Consider the following 22,818-nt stretch of genomic DNA (forward strand, 5'->3'; position numbering starts at 1 on the left):
AGTGTTTTTGACTTCGAGCTGAACTGAGATCTGTCTTGAAGAATCTGTCGATCAATCAGGTTTCAGCCGATCATGGCTATTTACGGCAATGAGTTTCTCGAGTTGTGCTTTCCCGCAGGGAAGTCTTGTATTGCCGAAGCAAGGGAGATGACTGAGACGGGCAGGGATCTGAAGACCTGGATTAGATCTTTAGATCGACGTGGTTAAGGATGAGGAGCTTACTATCAGACAAACAACGAGCCTTCCATACGGTGACTGAAATCATGGCAATAGACTCAAGAGGGCACGTTAAGTCAACAGTGCGGTGATTCAAACCCGTAAATTGTCCTTGCAATAAGGAAACTGACAAAAAGGTTCAAGCTTTTGGAAGCTTCATGCGTTCTGATGGTGGAATGGTGGGGATTGGCATCGAACCAACACCTCCTCGCTGTTTCATGTAAGCCAACAGTCTCACTTCCCCTCACCCGACGCATGCGTTGCTTGTGGTTTGAGTTTCACTGATAGCACTTTTGCCCGTAGATCTTGACGCTTCAATGCATATTATACGAGACGTCTTTCCATGGCATGCAGATCCCGGGAACGATCGGACCTTGAGATAAACTTGGAGAGGCTGGTTGGAGCAACGCAGAGAACTCGTCATGTGATGAAGTTCTGAAGAGTATAAATATCGCTTCATATCCCCAGTTACTCATGTAGAATCACCCATCAATTAAACCATCTTGCATTCTACCCATTTACTACAATTCAACTACTATCCACCATGTCTATTCCCGGCAGATTCATGATCATTGTTGACGGAAAGCCCGTCGCCAATCCTCGAGATAACGGTGAGCCCATGATCCAAGCTCAGCCTGGTGACCCTGCTGCCATCTTTGAGCTCCGAGACGGTCGTCTTTTCTCTGGTGAGTGGGCTTTGGGCCGCCTCAACTATGAGGATCGATCCATGATGCCCAAGCGCGTCTTGTGGCGCAGGAGAGAGGAGGTCGAGGATCTCCAGCCTGTTCAAGTCGAGGAGTATGGTGGCCCCCTCGAGCTCAAATTCTCAGGTATGCTTTATCATATTGCGGCTTTGGCGGTTTTGAGGTTAACAATAAACAATAGGTTCCGGCCTGGCTTTCATCGAGGACAAACTTTACGCACCTATCATCGAAGGTGAGTTTCTCATTCTAGTATCTTCTTGATATATAGGACTGACACTATTTTTGCAGGCGAGAACCAGCCTATGCAGATTCGCCCGCTGCCGTTCTAAGTAGACAATCGTTGATTGATTGACGGATAGTCGACAGAGGCATCATTGGAGACTTGTTTTCGAGAAACATGTCTTTGTAACTCATAGACTCAGCGCCAATCCAATACTCAAGTCTACATTCCATAATTATGTTCTTCTTTCACTCTCGTCACACCCACTATTCACAACTTGAAAGCCAACTCTTGCTCTCTACTAAGGCTCTTCTCATATGTTCCCTAGAGCCTTCATTGGGAACTCAGTCCATAGTGAGACTTGACTACATGTTCACTGGCTTATACTGCAGCCCCCGTACTTCTGTCTACCTCAAGGCCAAGAGTATGACCCACGATGCAGCCTGTGAATGTCACATACGACCATACCTATAGGAAAATACGGGATCCCGTCCGCTCTCCCATCGTCAAGCCTGTAAGGGGCGGATTAGTAGTTGGGTCGGTGACGACCAGCGAATCCCCGCTGTTGTATGTATTTTTTGAAGAGTTAATCGTGATGGTGCCAATGTCTTGCGGGCCAGTCTCGCGTTGACATCTTGGGACTAACCCGGGCAAGGGGCGAGCAACGCTAACCTCAAATGGGATGGTTCCGTACAGTCAGTAAGGAACAGAAAACGCGGTTCTGCCACCGTCGTCATTCTTTTACTTGATTGCAACCTCAACAGCTTCTGTCCCTCTCACAATTAGTTAGTGAAATACGCCTTATCCAAATCAGCTTCGACTTTGATCTTCATGGCATCCGCAACTGCTCGGCCGACAGCTGCTGCTGCTCTCTATCCGTCCATTGAGACACAGTCTAACGCGTCCGTAACCCCTGTATCAAGTCGTGCATCTCAACCAGCACCAAGTTCCGTGGCAGCAGCGGCCATCCCAGGCGCTGACTTCCAAGTTCCAAAGTGGCTTCAAGAGCATATGAAATTATGGAAGATTCCGTCTACCCCTGTCCGGGCACACGCATGGGTCCTTGAGGCTTTTGATCACTTCAACTCCAAGAGAGCGCTACCTGAACATTTCCACGGTATTCGTCCCCAGCTTCATCGAGCATGGTTGAGAGAGAACAAGGAAAAGGCCAAGGCACCTATTACCAAGAAAAGGAAATCGGATGGGACCCCTAACCAGCCTGCACCCAAGAGAACGAAGGGATCAACGACAGTCAAGTCCGAGAACTCACAAGTTGCAATGCCAGCTCCGAAACCATTGGGAAACCTGAAAGGAAAGTACGCCATCGAAGCATTCTACCCCTGCTGCGATGACGAGTCTCAACGGAACCACGACGAGTTTTGTAGTATAGTCCTCTCCCCAGGAGACAATGGCACGCTGCGTGGCTATCTCACTTTGGGCCGAATGAATTACACTGCACTCATGCTTTTCGATAAATGTCCAACAGACGCTTCGACCAACAAAGTGCCATTCAGGTGGCGCGGCAAAAGGGTGTCTAACAAGTTCAAAATATTCCGAGGTGACAAAAACTATGGCTGGGCGAAATTTCTTGGAGACGGAAAGATCGAGATTTCTTTTGATAAGCTGAAACTCGAGCTCAAGGCCCAGAAAGGTCGGGGTATCGGCGAAAGGGGCAAGCATAACGCAGCAGCGTTTTGGGACGACTGGCATGAGTTGGATGAGGAAAGTCTGGATCTGCTTGATGTTGACAGACTCATACCATGGTAATGCTCGGTGTCATCTCATTATTGAAGTATGGTTTCTTCGGTTAGTCGTCGACTCGTCACTCGTTCTTCTAACCAGTCTTATAGCTTTCAATCGATCAAGAATGCAAACTGCAAAAGGTTCAAGGGAAGTTTCTCAGTAGGCTCTGCGGAGACAACCAATAGCTGTGGTCTCCTGTTCCGGATATTGGATGATCTCTTCGACCTAGAAGCATCAGACCACGGGCATTGTTTTGAATAAGTGGTTCGGTCGAGACTACGGGCCGAGTCAGCTTGCCAGCCACTTGCGGGATATATACATATAGCCTAAATCTATTTGCCTATAATTGAACACGATCGTCAGACTTCGCCCTCGTCAATTACTTTCAATTCTGATTCGATTATCATGACTGGTTTGAAATACGATCCTGAATACCTCAAAGCTCTTGGGCCCGTTACGAAGGGACCCAAGCCCGAGCCATCGAGATCTGTCTTTGAGATCAGGAAGAGTACCGAAGAAGTCATCCGGCAAGTCGTCACGAATTCTCCATACCCCGATGGCGTGAAGGAGACCGTGTTCAAAGTCAAAAGTTATGACGGTATCGAGATTGAAGTCACCCGCTTTGCCTCCGAGGAGACGTTGGCTGTGGACAAGCCTACGCCCGCTGTGATGTACTTTCACGGCGGCGGTTACGTCTCTTGTTATGTAGAGCTGTTTGCGCCTCAAATCGCTCGCTTCGCGAATGATTCAAAGCTTCCATACTTCGCGGTATCTTACCGGCGAGCACCGGAACATCCTGCTCCTGCTGGTGTCGAAGACGGGTATGCGGCTCTTCAATTTGTGTCGAAGTCTGCAGTAGAGCTTAAGGTCGATCCTACGAAGATCGCTCTGCACGGCGACAGCGCTGGTGGTGGCCTCGCCGCGGGTCTTGCTTTAATGGCGAGAGATCGACAGCTTGATCCTCCAATTGCGAAACAACTACTCGTATACCCAATGCTCGATGACCGAGATCATGTTGAGAAAGATGATCCAATCCTTGACCTCATGGTCTGGAAGCCTGATGGCGCCAAACTTGCATGGGACGTGTACGCTTCTGAGGTTCGAGAGAAGAATGATCCTCAAGGTCTATCTTACGCAATTCCAGCTCGGGCTGCAACGCTTCGAGGCCTGCCTTCTACTTATATCGACGTGGGATGTCTCGATCTGTTTAGGGATGAGAATCTGGAGTATGCAAAGAGGTTAGCTAACGATCATGTTGAAGTCGAGTTCCATCTTTGGCCGGGGCTGCCCCATGGTTTTGATGGGATGAGAGATATCACTTGGTTTGCGAGGTGCCAGGAGAGTCGCATAAGTGCCCTGAGAAGGATGTGACAAGGTAATCAGCTGATGGAAAATTGTTGAAAAGCTCAGACCTGATACTCACCTGGTGTAGTAGAAAGGAAGCATTCTTGGGATCTCAATAGCTGCACCTGGGTGTATGAAATCGTTCCACAGCATGCTGAAGGATGCAAGGTTTTGTAGCGCTTGGGGCCCAACCCGTCCCTGACGTTACTATGTGTACCTGCAGCTGTCTTCATATGGAGATGATCTGTAGTAACGCAACGTGCCCGTTGATTAAGCTTAGATCTTGTCGACAGATGATCTCGGTAGAGGGTGCTTAAGCCGTAGAGCGCATTGTCGATCATGGTGCTTTCTGGGCGCATTAGGCGATGACCAGTTTGGCCATCACAGCTGCAGCGGATCAGTCCGACGACAAGCTCCGAGGCAGTCAAGAACACCGTTAACCAAATTTCGAGCACTTACCCATTGTCCCCCGGTTTTCCAGCATCGAAAGGTGCCATCACATAGAATAACGGCAATTCGGGCTGTGAGCTGGTCAACCAGTCAAGGTTGAGACGATCACATTGGTCGGGAAGCAAGGCGTTGACCAACAGGGCTAATAGGCCCGATGCACGTAAAATGACAGTTGAACTGCCAGAGCCGCGTCAATAGAAATGCGGGTGAATGTGGAGAAAACATGGAGTAAATGTCATCAGACGGAATAAACTCTCGTCCAAGAATTGACATTGCAACGCTACCGTTGCATGGCAAAATTCCCATTGACGCGTTTTATTCTCCGGCTGATCCGTCCATCGTACCCTACTACCCCTCAACACCGGTGAAGAGCACCACCGAGCCCCCAGACTTTTCGATCGACACAATTCGGGAGTGAGAGCCGTGGGGGAGCTATGTCATGTCATGTAATGCGGGTCATTTCTGGCCGAGATGACTTTTTTTTTTGGTGCCATTGAATGCGCGTATATAAGTTCTGGGTGATGCTGTGCACACGAGCTTGAGGTTGATTGGCATAGCAAGTCACGATGAAGTTGCTTTCGCTTTCAACTGTCGGGCTGCTTGCCTTGGCTGGTTTGTCGATTGGACAAGAGACAAAAGATGTTCCAATCCAAGACAATGGACTTACAAACATTGTTGAATGGTGATTCACTCAATTGCTGCCTACGAGACTTCCAGCTAACAAACAACCCAGGGACGACCATAGTTACCTGATCAATGGCGAGAGGATCTTTGTCTTCTCAGGTGAATTCCATTACTGGCGTCTGCCTGTGTACGCTTCATCTCCTCTCCAAACCAAGCGCGAATCTAACATTTGTCAGACCCGAACTCTGGCGCGACTTGCTAGAAAAGATCAAGGCCGCTGGCTTCACAGCCTTCAGCATCTACAACAGCTGGGGCTACCACGAAGCAACCCCAGGCGTCCTCGACTTCGAAAATGGCGCTCACGATTTCGTGTCGATCATGACCCTTGCCAAAGAGCTCGGCCTCTACCTCCTGATCCGTCCTGGTCCCTACGTCAATGCCGAGGCTAACGCCGGAGGTTTTCCTCTGTGGGTCACCACCGGAGAGTACGGCAAGCTTCGAAACGATGATCCCAGATACACTAAGGCTTGGTCTAAGTATTGGACTGAGATTTCCAAGATCATTGAACCCCATCTCATTACCAATGGCGGCAATGTTGCCATGTTCCAGGTATGGTTGCAGCGTTGATGATGGTGGAGGAAGCTGACGAGTGTAGATTGAGAACGAGTTGGGCGGTCAGTGGAAGAATGACGACAAGAGGATTCTGAACGAGCCTACCGCCAACTACATGCAACTTCTCAAGGAGTCCGCTAGAAAGGCCGGTATCGATGTTCCTGTATTCCACAACGCGCCCAATACTGTGAGTTTTACCTCTCCAAATGTGGACTATAGACAAAATATTAACCGATCCGCAGCGCACATTTTCTTGGTCCAACGACTTCGAGCGTAATGCAACCGGCAACGTCGATGTCACTGGTGTCGACAGTTACCCCTCGTGCTGGAGCTGCAACCTCGACGAGTGCACCGGCACCAACGGCGAATACGTTCCTTACAACATCCAAGACTATGTCACCTACTTCAACAAGCAATCTCCCAATCAACCTCACTTCCTGCCCGAGTTCCAGGGCGGTTCCTACAATCCATGGGGCGGTCCAGAGGGCGGTTGCCCTGGCGATATCGGCCCTGACTTTGCCAACATCTTCTACCGTGACTTGCTCGCACAGCAAGCCACCGCCATTTCTCTGTACATGATGTACGGTGGAACCAACTGGGGTTGGTTTGCTTGCCCTGTTGTTGCAACTAGCTACGATTACTCTTCGCCTATCTCTGAGAACCGTGCTATCTGGGATAAGTACTACGAGACCAAGTCGCTGACTCTCTTCACGCGGGTTGCGCACGATCTTACCAAAACCATTCGAGTTACCAACAGTACCTCCCTTTCCACGAACGATGCCATCTTGATCTCCGAGCTTCGACATGAGGAGAATGATGCTGCTTTCTACGTTGCCCGACACGATCATTCACCTTCCGGTACCAAAGAGACCTTCAAAGTTCATGTCAAGACCTCCGAGGGCAAGCGTACGTTTCTGTATTGTTCCGTAAGCCGCATTTACTAACGACCTCTAGTCACCATCCCTCAAAACGAGGGCGCAATCACTATCAATGGCCATCAATCCAAGGTCATCCCAACTGACTTCCACTTCGGCAAGAAGACACTCCTCTACTCGACCGCCGAAGTTCTCACTTATTCCATCATCGACAACAAGGAGGTCGTTGTCCTCTGGCTTCCTGAGGGTGAGCAAGGAGAGTTCACCCTCAAGGGACACACCGAGCTCAAGCACGACAAGTCTCTGAAGGGTATTAAGGTCAAGGCGGGAAAGAAGAGCGTTACTGTCAACTATACTCAGTCGAAGGGTCTTTTCACTCTCAACCTGAAGGATGGCTCCACCATTGTTCTTGCTGATCGAAAGACTGCTTACAAGTTCTGGGCTCCTACACTGGACAACAACCCCTTCGCGCCCGTCAATAAGACTGGTGAGTTCTGCCGATGAAACAACACACTTGAGAGACGCATATTGACTTTCGCAGTTCTGGTTCACGGCCCCTACCTCGTCCGCCATGCCACCATCAACAACGGACAGCTCAACATCCAGGGCGATCTCGACAGCGCGACCGAAATCACTGTCTTTGCTCCCGAGTCTCTCAATTCCATCGCTTGGAACGATGAGAAGGTCAAGGTTTCGTCGAAGGAAGGTCACAAGTACACCATCAAGCTCAAGGGTCCTTCCAAGGTTACGTTGCCCAAGCTTGACTCCTGGAAGTATGCCGACAGCTTGCCCGAGATCAAGACCGATTACAAGACATCATCTTCGGCCTGGGTTGGTACGTGTTACAGTGGTATCTGAGATGACTGTATGTACTGACCTTGAGTAGTTGCCGATAAGAAGAACACCACCAACGCGGTCCTCGTCCCGGATCTGAAGAACCCCGTGCTCTACGTCGACGAGTACAAGATCCACTACGGAAACCACATTTACAGAGCTACTTTCCCCACCACTAGCTCTGCTCCTACTGGTGTTTATCTTGACCTCATGGGTGGCATGGCCTTTGGCTATTCCGTCTGGCTGAACTCGGATTATATCGGATCTTATCTCGGCGAAGCCACCACTGGCCAGGCAGGCCAAGAGTTCTCCTTCAAGAACGCCACTCTGTCCAAAAAGGAGAACGTTCTGGTTGTTCTGATGGATAACTCTGGCCACGATCTACGTGACGGCGCTCTTGACCCTCGAGGTATCACCAATGCCACTCTCATTGGTCCAGCCAAGGGCGGTTACAAGTTCTCGGAGTGGAAGATTGCTGGTCATGCTGGAAGCGTTGAGGGCGAGGTCATCGATCCCATTCGTGGTCCCCTCAACGAGGGTGGTCTCTACGCTGAGCGTATCGGCGCTCACTTGCCTGGCTTCTCCGACAAGAAGTGGAAGACATACTCTTCCAAGCAGGGAACCCTCGTCAACCCTTCGGCTGGAGTCCGTGCCTACAGAACGACCGTCGATCTTGATATTCCTGATGGCCTAGACGTCGGTGTCTCGTTCAAGCTTACAGCGCCTTCCAACACGACCTTCTCTGCCACGAAGAAAGGCTACAGCAACCAAGTCAGAGTTCTTCTGTTTGTCAACGGCTACCAGTACGGACGATTCAACCCTTACATCGGCAACCAAATCTCCTTCCCTGTGCCTCCTGGTGTTCTGAATTACAATGGAGAAAACACCATCGCTGTTACAGTCTGGAGTCAGAGTGCTCAAGGCGGCGAGGTCAAAGTTGAGTGGGAGGTTGACTATGCTCATACATCCAGCTTCGATGTTAAGTTTGATAGCAAGTATCTCCGCCCGGAGTGGACCGAAGAGAGACTGCAATACGCTTAGGAAATTAGTAAAATTACGTGGTGTTTGAGAGTTAAACATGTTAGTATTAAGATATCAATCATGTTAGCTAGAACATAATTTAGTGAAGCTCGGTTGGCGTCACAAAGACCCAGTTCTTGTCAGCTGTAACGGGTAGCCCTTCCTTCTTCTGAGCAATTGTGTTGTTCTTGATCATGCCGTCAATCTGCTCTCTGTAAGCAGGCTTACGATCGACCCAAAGGTGAATACCACCACGCGCAACATCAACACCCTGGAAAATCATGGGACCGTCGCTATCAGGAGTATCACCACCAGCAAGAATAGGCCTGTTCCACTCATCGATGTAGGTGAGAATAGCAGCCCACTTTCCAGACTTCCAAGTAGCCGGAGCCCAGAGCCAGGGAGTCATCTCAGCCTCGAGATTCTGCTTCTGTGTCTCTTTGGTGTAGTCACCATCCTCAATTTGTTTGCGAGCAGTAGTAATCTCGCCCTTCTTGGTCTTGAGGAAGAGAGATACACCGATGACGTTCTGGGGAGGGACGTTGTAGCCATACTTGGGATCGCTAGCAACCATGCGGACAAGCTCTTCGGAAGCAGCACTGACAACGTAGACCTTGATGCCGTTGGCCATGAGGCGGTTGTACAGCTCGACCTGGCCCTCGAAGATCTTGGGAGGGGAGACTTCAGTGGCTGTAACCTTGTCGTCCTCAAAATAAGTGGTGGGGATGGTCTTGTTGTAGGCCATCAGCTCATCGACGTAGCCCTTGAGCTCACCGAGAGGGAATCCGCTGAAGATTTGCGCAGCCCAAGGATAGCAGACAGCATCCTCAATGTCACAGAGTCGCAAGTAGTAGCTGTACAGCGACTCCTTATGCTTCTTGGTGTCCTTGAAAGGGACCAGCTTGAGAGTAGGGTCCATGGTCTCTCGTGTAAGAACACCCTTGTTCTCAAGGAAAGGAAGAAGTGATTCCTCCAGATCGAATTGATAGCTGGTGTTGTCCATGTCGAAGACAGCATAGCGACCATTGTTGGCATTGCGAGCGATCATCTTGTTGAGAGCTTTGGCAGCTTGGGCGGGCCAATGCTTGAGCTCAGGACCCTTAAGACCATAGTTGCCATTGGAGGGAGCGGCAGCAGAGGGAGTGCTCAGGCTTGTCAGCCAAAGGGCATTGACAACGAAATTGATGCTGGGTCTCATGATGAAAGGCTTGAGATGAGGTGAGAAGTGAAAAGCGTGAAGAACCTGCTTTTTCAGCTTCAGCCTGGGAGGGGATTCACAGAGTAATTAAAGAAGTCCATGGTCGTCAAGGTTTAGCGGCCCGACAATTATTCCATACGAAGTCGCTGATAGTGTTACAAGAGGTAATATCCGGTGGTTGGTCTAATTGGACGATCTTGAACTATTTGGTCACGCTACCCCGCTTACACGTTTATTGAGGGGTTTTAGTCGCTGTCGAGATAACGGCAACAGGAGCTTGTTTCTGTCGATAGAGGTCTCGATTAATTAATGTCGCAGACTGTCTCGTCAATCTAATACTATAATGGCTTCTGTTCGACATCAGATCGATCTAAACCATCCCCGTATCTCGCAGCTGAAGGTGGTGATGTCAGCCACTTTCCTGTCTAGGCTAAGCTTCTTAGAGCATGGGAGGGTTGTACAGTTCAACAAACGGTCAAGATCTGCGTCATTGACACGAGGAACAAGAACGGCATTCGGCATTAGTTCAAGGCTCCAAGCCAAGAACCCTTTTACTCCAATAATGTAACGTGGGAAGGGGTCCCAGGGCGTTTTCTAAACCACTAGCGGGCAGCTAACAGGGGGTTCAAGGTTTAAGCTTGCCAGCATCGGGCTGCGAATGCTGCTTATCGCAAGGAGGAATACTTGGAATTAAATTGCGCTCAATTGGCCGGACGGGGCGCCAATGCTTGGATGCAAGGATTCCTAGCTGCGTATGCTGAATTGATCCTGATTCGCACAACCCTTTGGTGACTTCTTCGGCGAAGGCGATGGCTTTCCATCCCCTGAGACTCCGATGACCTCCAAGAATTCCTCGAATTCGGCTTGGGGAATCATTCCGCCGCTTGCGTTCTTGTGACCACCAGCGAACCTAGGTCCCAATCGCTCTATCAGCGTATCGTCGTCCGCTCCCTCTGCTGCTCGAATAAGAATTTCTGGGATGTTGACGGGAGGATCTCTACCCCTGGCGCACGTTGGAACGCGACACGAATAGTTGACAACGCCTCTCGCGTAGCCTTCATTCGCTACCATCACGACTTCGAGTTCTCTTGAAAACAATTGGCGAGCCTGGCGTGCTGCAATGACAGCATGAATCTGTGCTTTCGAGTTGATGCGGATCACTGCGATCTTTTTATCAGCAGAAAACTTGGGCACCACGCGACCGGCCTTCTTCATTTCAAGTATCACTTCGGCCCTTGCTTCCTTTAAGAACCTATTCTTAACAAGCTCCATGGGTGATGAGGCCTTGATCAATATTTTCCAGGCTCTGGGGACGTCGTACTGTGCGGTTCGGCGAGGAGCATTGATAAGCTTTACACTATTGTCTATCGTCTTTTTGGTATGCGTCTCAAACGTTGCTTGCATGTTCGGGAATGGCGAGCGCCATCTGATCGCATTACCCAGATCCCCATGTGTTCCCATGACACATAGCCACCCGCATGCTTCCTCGACCCCTTGGTGTAAGTCGCGGCAGATGAGATAAGTCAGCAGCGAACTTGTAGCTATCGGCGGACATTTGTTCGCTGTCACCAATATGGCGCCCTCAGGGTGATCGTCGTCCTCTGCCAGATGGTGATCAATGACTAACGCGCGATGGGGTGAGTCGATCACAGGCTCTGATTTCCCTGAGCCTTGGTCGAGGACAATGATGTAAGATGGCTTATAGGCTTCCATGTTTGTACGAGAATCCATGTAGTGTAGTAAGCTGTTTTTGTTCATCGTGTAGCACGATATCAGCTTGGAATCAAGGCCGAGCAACATGAGAGTCTTTCTGATGATGGCTCCAGCAGCAAGACCATCAGCATCTTTATCAGGGACGATCAGCGTCTGTTTACCGGCGGCGGCACTATAGGATGATTAGCTGAAGTGTTCTTTAGACATGTCGTTCTCATCCAGACGATTGGCAGGGTAACAGGTAGGGGCAGCTGACCATTCACGAATGAAATCTTTCGCTTTCTCAATTTGACTCTTGGGGGCAGGCCACATCACGTTTCCAGCTTGATCCTTTCGCGGTTGGGCTTTGTGATAATCCTCTTCAGAAGACATCGGCTTCTCACCACGATACTGAAACTTCTTTTGGGCCACAATTGACCTTTGAAATTGCCGAACCATTGTGAGAGACAGCCCATTCTTGTGAGAAGTGATGGATCCGGATCTTTGTGGATTTGAAATCTTTAGGACTGACGGAGTTGATGTAAGGCGGAGCATGATTCCGGTGATGATACAAAAGCCTCGAGGACATTGACAGGGCTGGTGTCATGAAAACCCAAAGAAACGTGGCGTGAACACACAGCCACGATTATTCGCCACATATCATGCTCTAGGGTATTGCTCTTCTCCTTGGGCATCTAATGGCCGTGATCGAACACCGTCGAATGATGAAGTGATATGGATTTATATATCGAGTCACATTTATACACTCTGTATTTTGGTTCCCGGTCACTTACTATACCCTGCCACCAATTTAAAGAGAGCGTCGAGGGCCGAACATCGGGAACATGAACCCCAAGCCCTTTTCATCGACTGCTCCCAAGCAGTGAGGTTTGCCATTGTGTCAATCCATGAGGCTTACCGGATGCGGAAAGGTGCTCCCGAAGAATGCGGACAAGACGCCAAGTACCTGGGGCTCGACCGCCAGCCACCGCACCAATTGGTTGACTTCCAGGGGCTCAGGAATGCAGTGACTTGAGACTTTCCACTGAGTTCATCCCAAAATGAGGGCTTCTCAAATGATCGTCTCGAAATGAGAACAGCGGCTGAAGGTTATCGTCTCTTGATCGGGTGATAGAGACAGGGTTCTCAAGCCTCTGGCGATCGATGGCGTCGTAGGGCTTTTGTTCCTGAGTCCTGACTACTTAAGTACTACGTTCTTCCTTCGCTATTGTCTCTACTAGCGAGTACAGCAAACATACACCGAAACAAACATGAAATATTCTGTTTTTGTTTTCCTCTTTTCCACTGTTGGGGTCACTGCCCAAGCAGCAAACTGCAGTGAAGTAGACGCCTGCCTCAAAGCTGGTCCGAAAAATGCACGTTTTTGATTAGCCGTGTAAGAAGGCAAGCTAACCTGTGTCTCTAGACTGATGCTTGCGGTGACAACGAGCGATGCCTTTGTGGAACACATAAAGAGTTTGCCAAGTAAGCAGCGGACTCTCCTTACATATGAATCTATGTCGCTAATGCGTCTCCTGTCAAAGTTGCTATGTCAATTGCAACAAAGATTCGAGAGCGAAACCGGCCGAACAAGCTGTTGAGAAGTACTGTTCCGTATTGAGAAAGCAATCAAAGCCATTATATAAGTAAGCCATGTCGATAACATAATTAAGACCAACAGTCTCTGCCAGGGCTCTTTATATATTACCGAATCTGTATTATAGCTGGAGAAATGTTAGCGTCTTATAGAGCGAAGGAAGTTATTAATTACAGAATTTACCATAAAATTAAGACAAACCTGTCCACCACTAGATCGCACCCCGATGTCGTTTGAAAACCAAGAAGAGGCGCACTTATTACTATGTAAGAAAAAAAAAGCCTTACAAAAAAAGATAAAAAACGAATTGCTGCTTTTAACAGCTGGCTGGAACTCTCCCGCCGGGAATTGAACCCGGGTCTCAAGCGTGACAAGCTTGCATACTGACCACTATACTACGGAAGATGATGACTGTGAGCAGTCACTGTAGCGGAGTTCGATATCACGTGAAGAGAATTTGGAACCTATATACCCATATGTCAAAATTTGCCCAATTTGGCACGCGAATCTCGGAAAACCGACGCTGACAAAGTCAATCCACCAATCATAACGCCCTTTCTGGTAAACTCTCTTCCGAGACTGCGGATGACGCAACACCAAGCTGATTTATGCTCGCTACAGCTACCCTGGAATTTATACTGGGTCAAAATCGGCTCGGAACTTCGGAGGTAGACATATATATAAACTTTTGGTAGTGCTGAGATCCAAGAAAGAAGAATTCTCTTTAGTAATGTCCTTGTATATTTAATGAACAGTTCGACTTCTTTTTTCCTCAATTGCCAATATGTCGGAACCTATGGAGACCAATTCGAGACGTCATCCCGTTTATAAAGTCATCGAAGAACTTGGTCTTGTTTCACTCTATCGATCGCCGAAAGATGTCAAGATCCTCTGCGCACAGAGATTTATCCGTCTTTTCGCGTATGGCGGATCTACTCTCGTTCTCGTAGCCTACTTGCGAGAACTCGGCGTATCGACAACACGCGTCGGCTTGTTCATGACCTTGACTTTGGTTGGTGATACCATCATCAGCTTCCTGCTTGCACTATTCGCTGATGGTGTTGGTCGACGCGCGGTCTTGGCCTTGGGGGCAATCTTAATGACTGCGAGTGGAATTGTGTTTGCCACCTCTAGCAATTACTGGATTTTGCTTGCCGCAGCAATCTTGGGTATCATCAGTCCTGGGTAAGACAAAGAAAAGAATGCTTTGATGGTGTTGGTGCTGACAATCGATAGTGGCAACGAAATCGGACCCTTCCGCGGTGTTGAAGAGAGCATCATTGCTCACCTGACTGATGCAGCTCGGCGAGGCGATGTCTATGCTTGGTACAGTCTCTCCGGCACGGCTGGTGGCGCCTTTGGTCTTTTGACCTGCGGTTGGATTATTCACCACATGCGCGTTAATCTCGGCATGGATGTTGTTGAGGTCTATCGTAGCGTCTTCTATGGATACTCCGTGATGGGTGTGCTGAAGTTGATCTCGGCCATCATCTTAAGCTCTGCAGTTGAAGTTCACCATGAGCCCGAGCAAGGATCTCCAGTGGACAACGACGAACAAGCACCTCTGCTTCCCGACAATACTCAAGCTCAAAATTCCGATCAGCCTCAGCCCAAGAAACAACTTCGAGCTCGAATTTCTCGTGACAGTATCCCGACTGTTGTGACCCTTTGCACTCTTTTGGCTTTGGACAGTTTTGCTTCAGGACTGGCTCCTCTGTAAGTACTTTGATACGAGATCATTTCTATGTGAGAGCTAACAGTCGCCATAGCTCATGGATTACCTACTACTTCAAATCCTACTACCATATCGAGGAAGGGAAGCTAGGTTCCATCTTCTTCACAACGAGCATCATCGCCGCTGCATCGATGCTGGTAGCATCTTCTCTTGCCAAGCGGTTCGGCAATGTTCGAGTAAGATTGCAATGCCGATAATAGTTTGAACTATCTAACTGACATGACTCGCAGACCATGGTATTTACTCACCTTCCATCTGCGGTCTTCTTGGCTCTGGTCCCCATCCCCAACGACGTCCACCTATCGGTTCTCTTCCTCATTCTACGATCTTGCACTCAGTCAATGGACGTTGCACCCCGCTCCGCATTCCTCGCCGCTATAATCAAACCTAAGGAACGAACAGTTGTCATTGGTCTTATCAACGTAGCCAAGACAACTTCTCAGAGCCTTGGACCTCTCATCACAGGATTGCTGGCAGATTCGAACTATTTCTGGGTCTCTTTCATCATGGCCGGATCTCTAAAAGTATGCTATGACCTGGGATTCCTAGGACTCTTCAAGCATCATGAACACGTGGAAGCAAAGCGAAGCCACGAGGAAGAGGGAAGCCAGTGAATTAAATACAGGCTCGATACTTTACGTTTTGATCGGGTCAAGAAAGAGATGGAATTTTATATCAGAAGCCTGTTGGTAATATCAGTAGAGACTTTAGTGCCATGTATAATTAATTGATAGTTAAAGCGTATCTTATCTCAAGCAGATCTATTAAGTTATTGTACCAAAAGTTTCCCCGTCTTAGACTTTAGTTTAGAAGGTTAAACTCCTACAGGGCCACTGACGAAGTGACATGTGGCATAAAGAAATACAATCAAGATTACAATTAAGTTCCCTCAAGAAGAAAAAAGATTCCCAAGCCCAGGATTTGAACCCAGAACTCCCCCCCCCCCTTTCTGGGGCTGACTTCCGCGCAGAAGCATTAATCAGTGACCGGCGGACGTGTTAACCACTACACCAGCTTGGGTTTTCTGTTACTATTTAGTGGTGTAAAATCACGCTTATATGTAAGTTCAGAAGTGATGTTGCTCATGTCTCTAGTACGTACTCCCCCCCAATGCTTCGGCATTGATATGTGATCTTTCACCAACAGACTTCTTCATCACTATGACAAGCTCGTCAAGCGTGCCCAAAAATCTCACAAACGCATAAACGGCTGCTGACCACTGTCTTCCTTCCTGCTTTGCTAGGTATTCCTTAGAGTTGCCCTCATCTTGAAAGTCGCCCCGCAACCTCCTGAACTGGATCGCCCGGCCCACCAAAGGCGTCGGCAAGATTGCTGGAAGTGGCTCTCCAGACATCAATGAATGTTGAAGAAGGGTCATTGTTGACATCAAGTCAGCAATCAGGTTTTCGTCGCCTGCGCTCACGCGATAGAAGAATCTCTCGCGGACTGGGAGTGGCAGCTTCGTCGCGGTCATGCTGAACTGCGCCAGGAAGACGTTGAGATTGTTGCAAAGATGGTTCGCACGGCTGAGCGTTTCAGTATCGATGTTTGAGGTTGAGAACTCAAATTTGGTCTTTAGGATTGGAAGGGCGATGGAGTTGAGCAGCTCTTCGGTCGTTGTAGCCTGCTTCTCGATGACCTCGACGAAATCATCGGGAGGCGAGCGCCAGACTGAAATCAGAAGGGCATAGCGGTCTCTGACGCTCGACAACTGGCTGGATAATATTTGTCGATAGTGTCTGTTTCCGGAAAGGGGTCGCGGAAGAAGCGCAACAAAGACGGCTGCGCCAAAACCGATAAGAACAAGAAGGATTCGGCGCCAGAAGACCTCATATCCGACTCCAGGATTACCGTAACTGGGAATATGGGTGTCGACCCAACTATACGACATAACCATGTACATAGTTGATGTAAGCATGATGCCTGCCGCCATATGTTGTGGCGGAGCAAACAATCTCCACCACATCATGCCGATGATAGCGACTGCCATGATAGCAGCTAAGCCGTATGGGTTTCCAGGGCCGTTTCCAGATCCGATGTACCAGCACAGAAGACCCAGGATACCTCCAGCTACAGTACCCAGGGTACGAATGAGGATCCCAGATGTAAAGTCGGACATGTAAGGTTCGAGAGCCATCTGCGCCATGATCAGAGCCCATAGTCCCTTTTCGCGATAGTAGAAGCCAGCTGATGATGGCATAACTGCAGGAACGGCAAGAGCAATAGTCAAGACGAGTGCACGAAGAGCGTGAAGACCCTCGACACCAGTAAAGAAGTTGATGAGCGCCAAGAAGATCAGACTCGATTTGCTTCGTCGACGACTCGTGGGCTGCTCCATACTTTCCAGAATGGCGGCGGTTGTTCTTGCCCCTTCAGGGTCTTCCTTTTCCTTTCGCTTCTTGCTGAAGAGACCTCGCTTCTTCTCGGGTTTGGAAATGACGGACATCGTTCGAGTGAGATCATTAGAGTTGGGAATCGTAGAAGGCGGTGCATCTTGGGACAGGCCAAGCGTGAAGATGTGCTGGAGGCCTTTGGGTAGCCATACTCGCTTCGATGTTCGAACCCTCTCAACCTCGATAGCTCTTTCGAGAACTCCTCCAATATTCTTTGTCAGGTTGATGAGTCGTTCCTGGTATAGAAGCCCAGGCATCAAGCCAAGCAGAGGAGGTGCGCGGTGATCATTGTAGATAACCTTACCGTTGGAATCGAAGAGATGAGCATGAGGGGCGATTAGCTGCTCTGCAGCTGTGTCTTCGAAGTCTTCGAGGGCTTCTTGCAGCGATGCGAGGATCTGCTCATGTTGACTGATTGTGTCGTCCTTAGAAGCCCCCGAGAATGCTTCGATTATGGCATCAACGGTTTGCTCCAGTGTCTTCAGAAGCGGAGTAGCGCAAGATGAAAGTGCATCAATGGTTTTGACAATCATCTCTTCAGTATCAGGGTGTCTTGTAATCTCACGTAGATCAGCCGCTTTTGCAATATGATAAGCCAGAGGGTGCTTCTCGTTGTCAGACTTCTCAAGTTCCTCGGCCGCTTTCGTCAGAGCTTCGTCTTTGGCAAAGAGCTCTTCACGAGAGATCGACAGCTGTAGTAACTCTCCGAAAGATACCAGTACCTGTCGCAATGGTTCTTGAAAAGACTTGATATCCTCAGGGCTCCATCTTCGATAAGAGAAGTCCAGAGGCAGAAACTTGACGGCACTCTCGACACTTTTGAAGGACACGGCCAAGGTAGCTTTCAGCGCTTGTAGCTGTTCAGGCTCAAATCTGGTTCTCGTCTTGAAGTGCCATGTCAAAGCCTTGACGTACCCATTTATAGGACGGAGAAGGTCTCCCATGCTTCCAAGTGTGATTTGAGAGGTTGATTGCGGGAAGAACAACAAATTGCAAACAACACCAACGCCAACTGCAATGGCACTCGGAAGAATCAGGACTTTCGGTATGGTGCCGTTGAAAGTAGGAATAAGCGGTGCTGTCGTAAAGTAGATGTCGGCAACAATCATGGAAAACATGGATACGAGCATTAAGTTGGGGGCAGAAACTCGTACACGCGCCTGGCCAGAGTTTGTCAGTTGTTGAAAACACGGCTCACTACGCAATCAACTTACCATGAGATAGACAAACAACCCCATCATGCAGAAGTACGTGACCGATACGCGAGTATCCAACATGAAGCCTTCGTAGATAGCTATTTGTTGATAGGTTGTCTGGCCTGACGCTTGGCCAACATTCGTCGTGTTTTGTGGCATTGATTGTTGCAATTCCGCGTAGCGTTGCTGTAAATCAGCCAGAGGCCTTGTCGCCAAAGCAGCTTTCATGGTGATGACTCCCCAGGCCCAGCCGAGCGCAAGACCGACGCAGATCATAACTCCGGCGGCGAAGTGGATGAATACGACGCCCGAAGGCGGCATGATGAATAGGACAACACTGAAGACGCGTTAATACCCAATGACATGATATCTTCATGATGGACTTACCATCCGAAGAATGCCGACTGGCCGAGCACTCTCAAGGTATCACTGATGTAGATAAACAAGGTGAGGATCCAAACAGCCAAAGAGCACTTGAACAAAATCTTGAGGTCCTTGGCATTGAAGTGGTCCAGCCAAGCCGGGAGTCGCTTGGGGCTGTTGAAAGCATTAAAGGACACCTCGTCGTCCCCCATTGAGCTCATTTCTCTCGTTCTCGACCGTTTCAGCCTCATATCTCAGTCAGTCCGAGTGAACCGATGATTGTTGAAGTGTTGTTTTGGTGACGTTTTTAGAGTTTGAAGAAATGCATTGAATTTGGGGATCGCCATGCCAGCGCGAGGCGGGAGTGGCGCTTATTTAGTCATGCTTTCAGGCGCTCATTTCGTATTGTCGACACTAAGACCAATGCGTGTAGATTGTCTTATCTAGACGCTAAACCCCTGTAATTTAAGATCACTACGGAGTACCGTCCCCGGAGTATCCGCGGAGATCAAATAGCCCTTGCTCAGTGGAACATTGTGATGAGATTTGTGCAAGTGATACCTAAGCTTAACCTTGTGTTTTATTATGATCAGCGTTGCAAAGGCTTTGCGCAGTAGTATTCGTATTAGATATCGAGATGCTATTCATAACGCAGATAGTTGAGGGACTTGTTATCTTGTCGCGTCCTCCAATCCAGGCCGTCTGCGATGATTTGTTGTTGATACAATCATTCACTGCCTCTTTTGTCAAGGAACGTTTGATTCGAGTCTAGTGCCTTGGGATCCTTACAGAATGAAACAAGGAAAGCGGTTATGCAATCATACAGACCATAAGACCATACACCCCGTCAGCACTAAGTGAGTACTCTATATGTATTTAGGCGTGACTACTACAATTGTATCAGAAAAAGGGAAGAATTGCAGGCGGATATTCCGCTACTGTCAAAGAAAGAAACTATCAGTATATCGGAGTTGTCAAACCTAGCAGACGAGGTGAATGCCCGCATTTGACAAAGCACTGCTCATTTGCGCTTCACAGTTCAATGCAAACACTAACACCATGAGACAAACTTGACAAAGCCAACACGCGCTCTCGATATCCATGATGCGTTCACCATCCTCCGAAAGGCTGGATACAAGCAGGCTATTTATGCCGTTACTCTGCGTCAGCCTCTCTATCCTGGAGATGACCAGCCTTTCTACATCTTCAACACTGGCCCTGAGTTTATTGCCGTCGGAACCAAGGACAAAAAGATCCACAACTTTGGTGTCTCGGAGTACAATGTTCAGAAAGCTTAGGCTTCTCGACGGGGTTTCCCGTATCAAAGACAGTTTTTCTATTCTCTTTAGCACAGAACAGATTGATCAGGGTTCGCTTTAATTTCCTAGTTAATTAATCCTACTTGCAATATCCAACAATACTCTCTAGTGAATGGCGAGTCTGTACTACTGTTGAACGCACAGCAATAAGTTAGTGAGGAATGCCAACCCATTTTAGCGAGCGAAACTCTTTGCTGGGTGAGCGTTTGGTGTAATGGTCCAGTCCACCATGTGTTGGATTAACTTGTATTGCGACTGCAGACGCAACATCTCCCTCTAAGCTTCGAAGCACCTAGCTCGACTTGGCAGACTGCATTTTAACATGCCTCTCAGTCTCCTTCTCGTCTGCTACCCCTGCTTCTACAGGTCTCACGACAGTGACGCCAGCCCGACTGGCAAAGACTATTACAAACATTAGTTACTGTTGAGGCTAGACGAGTCGGGCGAGATATCAGACTTACGTTCTTCCATTTCCTCTAGGGACTCGCCTTTGGTCTCCGTGATAAAGAACCAGACAAAGATAACAAGCGCGAAATTGAAAATTGAGAACATGAGAAAGGTCCTCCAGCCAAGGTTCGCGACAGCGTGTGGAGTGACTTGAGAAAAGACGAAGTTGAATAGCCATTGTGTTGAGGTGCTGATGGCAATGCCAGCCTCGCGAATGCGGCTGCTGAAAATCTCACCAGTATAAACCCACGGTACAGGCCCCCAAGATATGTTGTAGCTCATGGCTTCAAGATAAATCATAGTCAGAGAAGCAATAGAAGGAGGTGTCAGTCCAGCGTCGGGGTTCGGAGGGAACTTGACTGTCAAGATTGCCACGATGAGCATGTAAGTACCCATGAGTCCTGCCCCTGCGAGAAGAGAGCCACGACTACCGATCCGTTCAACGAGGAATAGCAAGAAGAAAAGGCACGCCACGACTTTGACAAGACCGAAGAAGCCGGTAAGCAGAAGCTTGTCCTGGCCAGCACCAACTAGACCAAAAATCTGAGGAGCGTCTGAACAGATATGTTAGAGACAATCGGAAAGGCACTGAACTGCACGGTAATCGACTCACAGTATGCCATGGAGGTGTTTCCGGTGAGCTGAACGCCTTTAACACGTACTTCGTTAGCTAATGCCAGGTTTTCTACGATTGAAGATCCAAAAGAAGTGCTTACCGATTTGCAGAGCAATGATGAGGCCGAGACGGTAACGGTTGACGGGCTCAATAAGCTCTTTCCAAGTCAAACCAGCCTTGATACGGCTCTCTTCGTCGATGCTTCGAACAATCTCGCTGAACCTGCGGGGGAACATGCGTGTCAGAAGCAAATACATTTGACCAGCAATTCAGGGATATGTTGGTTGTCACGATTAAGGATCACTTACTCTTCTCGGACCTCGGGAGAATCTCCACCACGAACCCAGATCAAGGACTGCAAAGCCTCCTCACGGCGATTTGCCTTGGCCAGCCAACGGGTACTCTCCTTTGTAAAGAGCATTCCGAGGCCAAGGATATTGCCGGGAACAAGCTGTAAACCGACTGGTAGTTGCCACTGGGCGCTGCTGTCGTCGGGGATGTGGATACTCGCTGCGTAATCAACCCAGTACGAAGTCATGACTCCCAAGGTAAAGAAGAACTGGAACATGCTACCAAGCATGCCACGGATATTTTTTGGTGCCATCTCAGCTGAGTACATGGGCACTATCACAGTGGCCATGCCGACACCGACGCCCGAGACAAATCGGGCAATGTAGAATCCGGCGAGATGATGAGTGTTGATCGTTTGCACGACGGCGCCGACATTAAAGATAGCCGAGGCTAGGACAAGAGACCAGCGACGGCCGAATCGAGCGGTAAAGGGCCAGACGAAGAAGCAGGAGAAGAAAGCTACGGAAGAGAAGAGTTCCAAGTTAGTTGTTTGTTTACTCTCAAGGCGGCAAGAAGAGACATGATAACAGCACAGTACTCACCACCAGCTTGCAGAAGACTCGTGGACAGTGAACCAACATTGGCCTTGTCCTTGGTGGTATACCGGAAATCCCGTTGGAAGCTCGGGAAGGTCAAAATTCCGCCAACAGTGCCGGTGTCATAGGCAAAAAGAAAAGAACCAACGCAGCATAACGCTACAAGGTAGAATGCTCTGAAAGTTCCCAGAGCTTTCGTCATCTTGGAACTCGTTTTCGGACTTTGAGCATGTAATAAGGTAAAGGAGGTTGTGAGTGTTACCAAGTGAAGTGAATGCTAAGGGCGGCCTGTCTTGTGGCATGGTGAAAAGCTTTATAGACAAATCCATCATCCTCGCGAAAGGTTGATGGACAAGTTGGTGTCAAAGCATGGCGTGCTGTGTAAGGGCAATGATGAGATGCACCGGAAATGGGCTGAAGTCGAGATTCTACTAGGTAGAGAAGCCGGAAGACTGGTAAACTGTGAAGGTTGGTGGACGCCATCTTCGGTGGACCATGGCACTGCAGTCCTGTCGTGGGGTCTGAAGGTTGGCAGCCGACCGGACTAACCTCAAAGGGAGCTCGTTACCGATACCCGGACGCGGGGATGGGTTTGGTGAGCCCCCGCAACCAAGTCGGTGCCAATTACACTATGCCCGATTGTAGCATCCGACCGACTACCGACAGTCATCATTTCTCCTTTTGGCTGCACAGAGTTAGGGAGCTGCGGGCTACCGATGCCATCCGACTCAGA

General features: G+C 49.0%; 10 protein-coding genes across 10 annotated transcripts; 6 read left to right on the top strand and 4 right to left on the bottom strand.

The window, feature by feature from the left end:
- Positions 1-760: 760 nt before the first annotated feature.
- Positions 761-1,249, top strand: FSUBG_4076 (uncharacterized protein; the record flags this gene model as incomplete). The annotated part of the gene is made up of 3 exons (XM_036682026.1): positions 761-1,046; positions 1,102-1,152; positions 1,209-1,249. The coding sequence occupies 3 exons, from the start codon at positions 761-763 to the stop codon at positions 1,247-1,249; spliced, it is 378 nt and encodes a 125-aa protein (XP_036540383.1).
- A 722-nt stretch (positions 1,250-1,971) lies between these two features.
- On the top strand, positions 1,972-2,907 carry FSUBG_4077 (uncharacterized protein; the record flags this gene model as incomplete). Its single annotated transcript, XM_036682027.1, has 1 exon — positions 1,972-2,907. The coding sequence occupies one exon, from the start codon at positions 1,972-1,974 to the stop codon at positions 2,905-2,907; it is 936 nt and encodes a 311-aa protein (XP_036540384.1).
- Positions 2,908-3,288: 381 nt separating this feature from the next.
- FSUBG_4078 (lipase esterase) lies at positions 3,289-4,254 on the top strand (the record flags this gene model as incomplete). The annotated part of the gene is made up of 1 exon (XM_036682028.1): positions 3,289-4,254. One exon carries the CDS (start codon positions 3,289-3,291, stop codon positions 4,252-4,254), a length of 966 nt encoding a protein of 321 aa, XP_036540385.1.
- Positions 4,255-5,243: 989 nt separating this feature from the next.
- FSUBG_4079 (beta-galactosidase) lies at positions 5,244-8,663 on the top strand (the record flags this gene model as incomplete). The annotated part of the gene is made up of 8 exons (XM_036682029.1): positions 5,244-5,359; positions 5,411-5,488; positions 5,538-5,910; positions 5,957-6,100; positions 6,156-6,819; positions 6,868-7,275; positions 7,330-7,623; positions 7,675-8,663. 8 exons carry the CDS (start codon positions 5,244-5,246, stop codon positions 8,661-8,663), a joined length of 3,066 nt encoding a protein of 1,021 aa, XP_036540386.1.
- A 79-nt stretch (positions 8,664-8,742) lies between these two features.
- FSUBG_4080 (phosphorylcholine phosphatase) lies at positions 8,743-9,840 on the bottom strand (the record flags this gene model as incomplete). Its single annotated transcript, XM_036682031.1, has 1 exon — positions 8,743-9,840. One exon carries the CDS (start codon positions 9,838-9,840, stop codon positions 8,743-8,745), a length of 1,098 nt encoding a protein of 365 aa, XP_036540387.1.
- A 744-nt stretch (positions 9,841-10,584) lies between these two features.
- Positions 10,585-11,991, bottom strand: FSUBG_4081 (dhh family; the record flags this gene model as incomplete). The annotated part of the gene is made up of 2 exons (XM_036682032.1): positions 10,585-11,725; positions 11,810-11,991. The coding sequence occupies 2 exons, from the start codon at positions 11,989-11,991 to the stop codon at positions 10,585-10,587; spliced, it is 1,323 nt and encodes a 440-aa protein (XP_036540388.1).
- A 1,922-nt stretch (positions 11,992-13,913) lies between these two features.
- Positions 13,914-15,478, top strand: FSUBG_4082 (multidrug resistance; the record flags this gene model as incomplete). The annotated part of the gene is made up of 4 exons (XM_036682033.1): positions 13,914-14,314; positions 14,366-14,845; positions 14,899-15,040; positions 15,095-15,478. 4 exons carry the CDS (start codon positions 13,914-13,916, stop codon positions 15,476-15,478), a joined length of 1,407 nt encoding a protein of 468 aa, XP_036540389.1.
- A 384-nt stretch (positions 15,479-15,862) lies between these two features.
- On the bottom strand, positions 15,863-19,028 carry FSUBG_4083 (uncharacterized protein; the record flags this gene model as incomplete). Its single annotated transcript, XM_036682034.1, has 4 exons — positions 15,863-15,894; positions 15,966-18,417; positions 18,472-18,790; positions 18,841-19,028. 4 exons carry the CDS (start codon positions 19,026-19,028, stop codon positions 15,863-15,865), a joined length of 2,991 nt encoding a protein of 996 aa, XP_036540390.1.
- A 580-nt stretch (positions 19,029-19,608) lies between these two features.
- Positions 19,609-20,114, top strand: FSUBG_4084 (uncharacterized protein; the record flags this gene model as incomplete). Its single annotated transcript, XM_036682035.1, has 3 exons — positions 19,609-19,673; positions 19,721-19,808; positions 19,881-20,114. 3 exons carry the CDS (start codon positions 19,609-19,611, stop codon positions 20,112-20,114), a joined length of 387 nt encoding a protein of 128 aa, XP_036540391.1.
- Positions 20,115-20,427: 313 nt separating this feature from the next.
- Positions 20,428-22,287, bottom strand: FSUBG_4085 (quinate transport; the record flags this gene model as incomplete). Its single annotated transcript, XM_036682036.1, has 6 exons — positions 20,428-20,537; positions 20,597-21,136; positions 21,196-21,252; positions 21,299-21,420; positions 21,507-22,008; positions 22,092-22,287. 6 exons carry the CDS (start codon positions 22,285-22,287, stop codon positions 20,428-20,430), a joined length of 1,527 nt encoding a protein of 508 aa, XP_036540392.1.
- Positions 22,288-22,818: the final 531 nt, after the last annotated feature.

This window comes from Fusarium subglutinans (assembly GCF_013396075.1).
Source record: "Fusarium subglutinans strain NRRL 66333 chromosome Unknown NRRL66333_c0000036, whole genome shotgun sequence".
Classification (NCBI taxonomy): domain Eukaryota; kingdom Fungi; phylum Ascomycota; class Sordariomycetes; order Hypocreales; family Nectriaceae; genus Fusarium; species Fusarium subglutinans.